We start from the raw sequence: 10,830 nt of genomic DNA, 5'->3' as shown, positions 1-10,830 counted from the left end.
TCAAGGCGAGCGCTCTACCACTTGAGCTACAGCGCCACTTCCGGTTTTCTAGTGGTTTATTAGAGATAGGAGTCTCACGGTCTTTCCTGCCTGGGCTGGCTTTGAACCGCGATTCTCAGATCTCAGCCTCCTGAGTAGCTAGGATTACAGGCGTGAGCCACCGGCGCCGGCTTCCATGAGATTCTTATCTCCAATAAACCATCAGAAAAACCAGAAGTGGCGCTGTGGCTCAAGTGGTAGAGCGCTAGCCTTGAGTTGAAGAGCTGAGGTACAGTGCCCAGGCCCAGAGTTCAAGCCCACCACTGACAAAAAAGAAAAAATGTGACATATATCAATAAGTTTTTTCCTAAATACAGATTAGTGTCACTAATTTTGTACTCAAATTTTATTTCTTTGTACTTAAAGTCCTAATCTAAAATAAATAGAAAAGTCTTAACCTTGAAAAGATTAACTTGAAGAGAAAACATGGTGTAAAGAAACTCTCCAACTGTATGTCCTATAGTCTGTATGTGTGTGTATTTGTGCATATGCTAGTCCTGGGGCTTCAATTTAGGACCCAGGTGCTGTCCCTCAGCTTTTTCTCTCAATGTTAGCACTCTAGCCATCTCTAGCTTTTTTGGTACTTAGAGATATTGTAAGTCTCATGGACTTTTCTGCTGCCTAGGCTGGCTTTGAACCACATTCCTCAGATCTCAGCCTCCTGAGTAGTTGGGATTACAAGCATAACTCATTGGCCATTCTAAAGCAATAGATGTGTATGTGTGTAACTCATTGGCCATTAGCTAAAGCAATAGGTGTGTGTGTGTGTGTATGCCACTTCTGGGGCCTGAATTTTGTGTCTGGGCACTTTCCCTGAGCTTTCTAGCTCAAGCTAAGTGCTCTAACACGTGAGCTGCACCTCCACTTGTAAACTTTTTCTGTTTTCTTTTTTTTGTCGGTTGTGGGGCTTGAATTCTGGGCCTGGGTGCTGTCCCTCAGCTCTTCAGCTCAAGGCTAGTGCCTTACCACTTAAGCCCAGTGCCACTTTGGGTTTTCTGGTGATTTATTGGAGATAAGAGTCTCATGGACTTTCCTGTGTGTATTGGGCTAGCTTTGAACTGCGGATCCTCAGATTTCAGCCTCCTGAGTAGTTAGGATTACAGGCATGAGCCACTGGCGCCCAGCAACCTTTCTGTCTCTCCTTCCTTCCTTCCTTTTCTTTCTGTGCTTAGAGATATGAGTCTCACAGACTTTCTTGCTCAGACTTAGATTTGAACAGTAATCCTCAGAGCTCAGACTCCTAAGTAGCTAGGATTATAGGCATGAGCAACCCAGATAAAACAATGGGTTCTTTATTGTGCCCAACCTGGAGCTTGAACTCAGGGCTTAAGATGTTGTCCCTGGTCTTTGTTTTTACTCAGATACAGTGTTCTACCACTTGAGCCACAGCTGTACTTCCAGTTTTTGGGTGCTTAATTGGAGATAAGAGTCTCACAGACTTTCCTCCTGGTCTGGCTTTGAACAGAGATCTTCAGATCTCAGCCCCCTGAGTAGCTAGGATTACAGGTGTGAGCCACCAGCACCCAGCCTTAAAACAACATTTTTTTAAGCTGAAGTGCATATGCGATTTAGTAGCTAATACCAATGGTAGATAGGCTACTGATTTTATATATATACATATATAATATGTATATATACATATATAATATACATATATACATACATATACATAATATATATATATATATATATATATACACACATATACATATATAATTTTTGGTTGGTTGTGGGGTTTGAATTCTGGGCCTGTGCACTGTCTCTCAGCTCTTCAGCTCAAGGCGAGCACTCTCCCACTTGAGCCACAGTACCACTTCTGGTTTTCTGGTGGTTAGTTGGAGATAAGAGTCTCACAGACTTTCCTGCCTGGCTGGCTTTGAACTTCAATCCTCAGATCTCAGCCTCCTGAGTAGCTGGGATTACAGGTGTGAGCCACTGGCACCTGGCTTGATGATATATTTTGACACCACAGTATACACTAGTTTATAACATATAGTAATCCACAAGCCTTTGATTCAAACTAGTTTTGAATAAATCCCTTAATGTGCCAGTTATCCATTTGAATTGTACACGATGAAGGTAGTAAACAGGGAAAAGTACTTTTTAAAAAATCACATCAAACCACTTTCATTTTAGGGTTTACACTGGACTTTAAAGAAATTTAAAATAGTTCACAGAAATCTCAATCAGGTAAAATTAAGTCTTTGTTGGGAAATCTTTATCTCTAAGAATAAGAAACAAGTAATAGAGTAGTTTTGTTGGCCAACGCCTGACAGTTTGATAATGACTTGCCCCTTACCATGGTCAAGCCCCCACTCAGGAGCCCCCCGCCCTGCTCCATCAAGCCATGAGTCATGCCCACAGGCATGTCCAATGTCTGGACTCCATATTGAGCTGAAAAACTGCCATCCTGTGAGGAGGAAGGGTCTGCCAGGTCATCAAAGTGGCCAACGACATCAGAGACAGCCAATGATGGATCAGAATCCAAGGAGATAGGTGGGATTTCAAATTCCTCATCACCTAAGCTTGGTGTATGGAATGTCTGTAGGGGGAAAAAAAAAGGAAAATTAGTAGGAAGGAACTGCATTTTGCTAAATGAAGAACAGAGTTGAGAACTGAAGGTTTTCAGTTTCTAATCCTAATCTGTAGTTTTGGGGGTTTAGTTTTGTTTTTTGTTGGTTGTGGGTATTGAACTCTGAGCCTGGGTGCTGTCCCTGAGCTCTTCAGCAAGGCTAGCACTCTACCACTTGAGCCACAGTGCCACTTCCAGTTTTCTGGTGTTTAATTGGAAATAAGAATCTCACCAACATTCCTGCCTGGGCTGGCTTTGAACTGTGATTCTCAGAACTCAGCCTCTTAAGTAGCTTGGATTGTAAGTGTGAGCCCAGCACCCAGCTTCATTATAAACTTCTTTTTTCTTTTTTTGTGCCAGTCCTTGGGCTTGAACTCAGGGCTGGGGAACTGTCCCTGAGGGCTTCCACCATTTTTTTTTTTTGGTCACTTGTGGGGCCTGGACACTGTCCCTCAGTCAGCTCAAGGCTAGCACTCTACCAATTCAGCCAGAGTGCCACTTCTGACTTTTTCTGCTTATGTGGTGCCGGGGAATCGAACCCAGGGTCTCATGCATGCAAGGCAACCACTCTACCACTGAACCACCTTCCCAGCTCCTGAGGCTCTTTTGCTCAAGGCTAGCACGCTACCACTTGAGCCTCAGCGCCACTTATGGCTTTTTCTGTGTATGTGATACTGAGGAATAGAACCCAGGGTTTCATGCACTGGAGGCAAGAACTCAAACACTGAGCCACTTTCCCAGCCCTTCATTATAGATTTTTTTCCCCCTGTCAATTGTGGTGCCTGAACTTTGGGATTGGGCACTGTCCCTCAGGCTCTTCAGCTTAAAGCTAGTGCTCTACCACTTGAGCCACAGAGCCACTTCCAACTTTTCTGCTTATGTGGTGCTGAGGAACCCAGGGCCTTATGTACTCTACCATTGAGCCACCTTCCCAGCCCTCATTATAGATTTCTTTTCTTTTCTTTGTTGGTTATGAGGCCTGAACTCTGGGCCTGGGAGCTGTCCCTCAGCTCTTCAGCTCAAGACTAGCGCTCTACCACTTGAGCCACAGTGCCACTTCCGGCCTTTTCTGCTTATGTGGTGCTGAGGAATTGGACCCAGGGCCTCATGCATGCAAGGCAAATACTCTATCACTGAGCCACCTTCCCAGCCTCTCATTATAGATTTCTTAAGACCTATTTTTCAAATAAGCCCTCAAGCTGGGTGCCAGTGGCTCATGCCTGTAATCCTAGGTATCAGGAGGCTGAGATCTGAGGATTGTAGTTCAAAGCCAGCCTGGGCAGGAAAGTCCATGAGACTCTTATCTCCAATAAACTATTCAGAAAAAGTGGGAAGTGGTGCTGTGGCTAAAGTAGTAGAGTGCTAGCCTTGAGTAAAAAGAAGCTCAGGGACAGTGAGCAGCCCTTAAGTTCAAGCCCCAGGATGGAGGTAGGGGTATGTCTCTCTTCTTTCTTATATCTTAGATCTATGACACATAGAAAATTGCCAATATCAGCTGGGAAGGTGGCTCAGTGGTAGAGCGCTTGCCTTGCATGCCTGAGGCCCTGGGTTTGATTCCTCAGCACCACATAGCAAAAAGAAAAAAGCCGGAAGTGGCGCTGTGGCTCAAGTGGTAGAGTGCTAGCTTTGAGCTGAGGGACAGCGCCCAGGCCCAGAGTTCAGGCCCCACGACCATAGGATTAGCACAAGCACATGTACACACAAACTAAAATGGGTGAGCTTGGAGCTTACCAAATACAAGCACCTGAATTCAAGCCCAATATCTCAAAAAAAAAAAAAAAGAGGATAATTTAAAAAGTTTTAAGGGGCTGGGAATGTGGCTTAGAGGTAGAGTGCTTGCCTAGCATGCATGAAGCCCTTGGTTACTGATTCCTCAATACTACATAAATAGAAAAGGCTGGAAGTGGTGCTCTGACTCAAGTGGCAGAGTGAGTTCAAGGCCCAGGACTGGCAAAAAATAAATAAATAAAATAAAATAATTGTTTTAAATGGAGGCACCTGCAACAAGAGTATGTTAAGTAATAGGAAGACATTGCTGTGTTACAGACCAGGGGCTCTTTCCAGCTCTGTTGCTTACTATATAACATTGAACAGGTTTCCTTCATTTTTTTGAATGCAGAGTGTAATGGTAATCCTCTCATACAGCTGAGGATGAATAAGCTTTGGAGCACAAAAGCTTATATGGTCTGACACATATATTTGCTTCATAACCATTATTCATCATCTATTGATTCTAATGATATTGAAAAGGTATTAATTTACACTTGCCCCAATTATCTTAGATAAATGGAAGGAACAGAAATTTTAAATTCTACCAGTTAAATACACAGAATAGTAAATACAAATAATCAGTATAACTGGGGTTTGAATTCAAGAGTCTTCTGATAATTAAACCACACCTCTAACCCTTTGTGCTTTAGGTTAGTTTTTAGATCAAGAATCTTAGTTCAAGCTGGGCACGGGTGTCTCATGCCTGTAACCCTAGCTACTCAGGAGGCTGAGATCTGAGAATCGCGGTTCAAAACCAGCCCGGGCAGGAAAGTCTGTGAGCTCTTATCTCCAGTAAATCACTAGAAAACTGGAAGTGGTGCTGTGGCTCAAAAAGTATAGCATTTGCCTTGAGCTGAAGAGTGCAGGGACAGTGCCCAAGCCCAGAGTTCAAGCCCCACGATCGACCAAAAAAAAAAAAAAAAAATCTTAGCTCAAAAATAGTTTAGGGAGAAAAATCCACTAGACTCCATCTTCAAAATACCAGCAAAGAGCAGGTCTGGAAGTGGCTTATCATATGGTCTGACACATATAATTGTCAGATTATATGGCTCAAGAAGTAGAATGCCAGTCTAGCAAGAACAAGGTCCTGAGTTTAAGCCCTGGCAAGCCCTCTACCTTCACCCCCCAAAAAAGGAAGAGAAGAATGTACACGGGCAAACCAAATGCTATATTAAACCCAAAAGGTTACCAAATCTGCTTTGCCATCACAAATAAAGTATAAAATTATGGGTTAAATCCAATAATGAGCATCTATTCTCACAGAAGTATTTGATGCATTCTAAGTGAGTTAAACGTATATAAATATCTACCAGTTTCTTTTTCAATAGAAACGTATTTTCTTCTAGTGGTTAGCTATTAAAAGCTGCAAGAGCTTGGTTCAAGTGGCTCACTGTAATCCAAGCTACTTAGGAGGCTGAGATCTGAGGATCAAAGCCAGGTGAGTCAGAAAAGACTGCGAGACTCTTATCTCCAAATAACCACTAGAAAATTGGAAGTGCAACTGTGTACAGCACTAGCCTTCAGTGAAATAGCCCAGGGACAGCGCCCAGGCCCTAAGTTCAAGCCCCATGACTGACCAAAGTAATAACAAAAAAGTTGCTATAAGCAGACATGTTTTTGATGAATGAATGCAATCATTTCTGCTATATATATCAGATTATATATATGATTATATGTATATTTTATATATATATGAATGGCTAGGCTTACCAGGTCACATAGGTTAGGCATGCTTATCTTTAATTGACATTGCTATGTTTCAAAGTGTTTGAGTTAATTTATACCCGTAACAGCATTAACTGCATTATCCACTTCTTCAACCTGTTCACCTCTTGGAATTTGTTTTTTCAATGACTATAATAGTTTTTTTCTTTGTATATGTCACATGCTTTCACTCCTTGGCTGTCACTCTACCACCTGAGGCACACTTTAAATCCCGCAATAACTATAATTGGTATTTATTTCCTTGATGAGTGATGACACTTTTCTATATGCTTAATGACAATTAGATATCAGTACTGGGGATTGGTCCAAGGCTTCAGCTAGGTGGACAGTTTAATACTGTTGCTGGGACTTGAACTCAGGGCCTTATACTTGCTAGGTAACTCTACTACTTGAGCCACTCCACCAGCTTTTCTCTCACCCTTGCCCAGTGTTTGTTGAGCTTTTATGTGCAATAGTTAATTGGAGATGAGTCTCACAGACTTTTCTGCCAACACTGGCTTTGAACCAGGATCCTTAGATCTCAGCCTCCTGAGTAGGTGGGATTACAAGTATAAGCCCATTGCCTGGCTTCTTTCCTTTTTCCTTCAGTGCTGGGGATGCAAAAAGATATCAGTGTCTTATGTAGATATTTTCTTTTTTTTTTTTTTTGGGTCTGGTCGTGGGGCCTGAACTCTGGGCCTGGGCACTATCCCTCAGCTCTTCAGCTCAAGGGTAGTGCTTTACCACTGTGAGCCACAGCACCACTTTCCGGCTTTTTTTGTTTTTGCTTATGTGGTGCTGAGGAATCGAACCCAGGGCCTCAGGCATGCAAGGCAAGTGCTTCTACCACTGAGCCACCTTCCCAGCCCTATGTAGATATTTTCAATATAGACTGTTCAATTTTATAAAAGAGGACTTTTTTTTTTTGGTCCGGTCATGGGGTCTGAACTCTGGGCCTGGGCACTGTCCCTCAGCTCTTCAGCTCAAGGCTAGCACTCTACCACTTGAGCCACAGCACCACTTTCCGGCTTTTTTTCTTTTTGCTTATGTGGTGCTGAGGAATCGAACCCAGGGCCTCATGCATGCAAGGCAAGCGCTCTACCACTGAGCCACCTTCCTAGCCAAAAGGGAACATATTTGTAAAGCTATTTTTATTTAATTTTAAAGTGCATTTTTTTTTTTTTTGCCAGTCCTGGGGCTTGAATTCAGGGCCAGGGTACTGTCTTTGAGCTTCTTTTGCTCAAGACTAGCATTCTACCAACTGAGACACAGCTTCTGGCTTTTTTTGTTTATGTGGTACTGAGGAATCAAACCAAGGCTTCATGCGTGCTAAGTGAGCACTCTACTACTAAGCCACATTCTCAGTCCTAAAGTGCATTTTCACAAGAATGAAGCCAATGTGAAATTTATAAGACCCATGGAATTAAAACCGTGGAGACCAGATCTAGGGAAATGTGGGATTTACAATGTGAGGTTTCATATTCCAAACCATGAAAGTAAACAATAATAACCTCACTCAGAAGAAATTTCAATGTGATGACAAAGCAACAAATAGATATTAGGCCTTTTTGGGGGACGGCCCTGGGGCTTGAACTCAGGGCCTGGGTACTGTCCCTGAGCTTTTTACTCAAGAGTAGCACTGTACCACTTGAGCCACTTCTGGCTTTTTTGGGGGGGGAGGGTGGGAAAGGGGGAAGGAGGGAGGTTAATTGGAGATAAGAGTCTAGTGAACTTTGCCTCCTAAGAAGCTAGGATTATATGAGCTGCCAGTAATAGGCTAACAAATCTTAGTTTTATATTTAAATTTGCTATTCATTTGATTCACATTTCCCTTCGCTCAGGAGGGAAATTACTATTCTTATTATTAAATAGTAAGAAACAAGTTAAAAAAGAAAAAAAACTAGCAAGGGCTGGGTACGTGGTTTATGGTACAGTGCTTGCCTAGCATGCATAAAGCCCTAGGTTTGATTCCACAGTATCACATAAACAGAAAAAGCCGGAAGTGTCGCTGTCACTTAAGTGGTAGAGTGCTAGCTTTGAGGAAAAAAAGCTCAGGGAACTGGGCACTAGTGGCTCACACCTGTAATCCTAGCTACTAAGGAGGCTGAGATCTGAGGATAGAGGTTCAAAGCCAGCCTGGGCAAAAAAGCCTGTGAGACTCTTCTCCAATTACGCACCAGAAAAACCAGAAGTGGTGCTGTGGTTCAAGTGGTAGAGCACTTGCCTTGAGCTGAAGAGCTCAGGGACAGCACCCAGGCCCAGAGACTGACCAAAAAAAAAAAAAAAAAAAAGCTCAGGGATAATGGCAAGGCCCAGAGTTCAAGCTCTAAGACTGACTGACACACACACACACACACAGAGCGCTCAGGGATAATGGCAAGGCCCAGAGTTCAAGCTCCAAGACTGACACACACACACACACACACACACACACACACACACACACAGAGCGCTCAGGGATAATGGCAAGGCCCAGAGTTCAGCTCCAAGACTGACATCAAAAAGTTCAGGGACACTGCTCAGGCCCTGAGTTCAAGTCCCAGGAACGGCAACAATAAAAACAAACAACAAAAACCAGCAACTGGTCATTGTCAATGTAATTGTCATGTATGAAATATTAGGATTTATTCTAGGCTAAGTCCATACAAGAACAATTGAGATTTTTGGTATAAGAAAATGCTAATGAGTGATGTCACTAAAGGAAAATATAGTTTAAACCTCATAAAGAGTAGAAGGCTTAAGATTTAATAAGTTCTCTGGCTGGGAAGGTGGCTCAGTGGTAGAGTGCTTGCCTTGCTTGCATGAGGCCCTGGGTTCAATTCCTTAGCACCACATAAGCAGAAAAAGCTGGAAGTGGCACTGTGGCTCAAGTGGTTCAGAGTTCAGGCCCCATGACCGGTGGGGGTGGGGAGAGAAGATTTAAGAAGTTCTCAAAACTGCGATTTTTTTTTTTTGGCGGGTCATGGGGCTTGAACTCTGGGTTTGGGAGCTGTCCTTCAGCTCAAGGCTAGCACTCTACCACTTGAGCCACAGCACCACTTCCGGTTTTCTGAGTGGCTGGAGATAAGAATCTGAAGGTCTTTCCTGCCTGGGCTGGTTTTGAACTGCATCTGAGCCTCCTGAATAGCTAGGATTACAGGCGTGAGCCACCAGCGCCTGCAAAACTGGGAAATTTTTGTCTGACCTTTCACTTAAGCAAATGGTGCATTTACGGTAAGGCAGTATTTCTTTCGTTTTTTTTTTTTGGGGGGGGGTCCGGTAGTGGGGCCTGAACTCTGGGCCTGGGCGCTGTCCCTCAGCTCTTCAGCTCAAGGCTAGCGCTCTACCATTTGAGCCACAGCGCCACTTCCGGCTTTTTTCTTTTTAATTATGTGGTGCTGAGGAATTGAACTCAGGGCCTCAGGCATGTAAGGTAAGCGCTCTACCACTGAGCCACCTTCCCAGCCCGGTAAGACAGTATTTCAACAAAAACCTTTTCAGGTATTTTAGGGCTTCACCACATTCATTAATGCTTTGTCACACCAGCATAAGACACTATTATTACGGTCATTCATATATGGGGAAATGGTGACACAAATATGAAATATGCTCAAAATTGAGTCACTGGCAACTCCTCAGAAGTTCTCTTAGCAACTATTTTCTTTCCTACTGTTGTTAGCAAAGCAAGCTGACACTATGTATATAAAAGTTACAATGTTTATCTGATGAGAAAATTTAAACAAGCTTTTGGTGGTTCACGCCTGTAATCCTAGCTACCTAAGAGGTTCGCTGTTTGAAGCATGCTTGGGCAGAAAAGTCTGTGAGATTCTTATCTCCTATTAGCCAGTAAAAAAAAAAAAAAAAAGCCCACCAAAAACAACGAAGTCAGAAGTGGAGCTGTGGCTTAAGTGGCAGCGTGCCAGCCTTGACAGCAGCAAAAGCTGAGGGACAGAGCCCACATCCTGATCTCAAGTATGTGTACTAAAAACAAGTTACTAGTTACCACGTTTACCAGAGTAGAAAATTTAAACTAAAAACAAAAGCAAAAAGCCTGAGAATTCACGAATGAACCCATGTTCAAGGCATTCTTACTGTTTCCATCCCCATATGTCTGAAGGTACTTCACCTGATGAAATGGGCCAATTCAATTGGTTTTCAATCTAGAACCTCCCAATCTCCTCAACTAGTTTTTTTTTTTTTTTCAACATCCTGGTTTCTTGATGACAGCAGCTTCCCGGGCCTTCCGCAAACAGTCCCCACAGACTCCCGAGACCGCCGCCACCTTCCTCGACATCAATCGCGGTCCCCAGGCCCCCAGCCTGTGGCCTCGGTGCCTTTCTCTCCACCCCACCTCCGAACTCGCACCTCCCCAGCGTCCGTAGCACTTGCTCACCTCGGCCCCCGACAGGAAAGGGTGCGAGGGCCCCGTGATCGTCAGGTAATTGTCATTTCCTCCGGGAAACTGGAAACCAGAAGAAAGACACGAGAACAAGTTAGAGGGCGGAGCAGGGAGTTAGCCTGGAGCGACGGAGCCTGACCCCGACATTCTGACAATCCTCCCCAAACCCAGTGTTCCTCTCTCCCGCCAACCGCCTCTCCGCCTGGCTACACGCCTGCGTTTCAACATAGGCGGCCGCGCTCTCGCCAGCCTCCTCAGCACCCAGGTTCCTACCTCCATCTTCACACAACCGCTACCACCGTCCCAGTGCCCTCATCACTCCCACCGCCCCCACTGGACTCGGAATTGCGTCACTTCCGCAAGGGTA

General features: G+C 44.1%; 1 protein-coding gene across 1 annotated transcript in view; it reads right to left on the bottom strand.

The window, feature by feature from the left end:
• Tox4 (TOX high mobility group box family member 4) overlaps window positions 1-10,806 on the bottom strand; it is a 22,034-nt gene extending 11,228 nt beyond the window's left edge. Inside the window, exons 1-3 of the mRNA XM_013029669.1 lie at window positions 10,737-10,806; window positions 10,458-10,526; window positions 2,279-2,581 (exon numbers count right to left, since the gene is read on the bottom strand). Coding sequence (XP_012885123.1) covers window positions 2,279-2,581; window positions 10,458-10,526; window positions 10,737-10,742 — 378 coding nt within the window. The 5' untranslated portion in view covers window positions 10,743-10,806. The remainder of the gene's footprint in view (window positions 1-2,278; window positions 2,582-10,457; window positions 10,527-10,736) is intronic.
• Between the last annotated feature and the right edge of the window lie 24 nt (window positions 10,807-10,830).

Source organism: Dipodomys ordii, unplaced genomic scaffold (genome assembly GCF_000151885.1).
Source record: "Dipodomys ordii isolate 6190 unplaced genomic scaffold, Dord_2.0 Scaffold121, whole genome shotgun sequence".
NCBI lineage: Eukaryota > Metazoa > Chordata > Mammalia > Rodentia > Heteromyidae > Dipodomys > Dipodomys ordii.
Note: the sequence above shows the minus strand (reverse complement) of the source record. Positions and strands in the feature narration are given on the sequence as shown.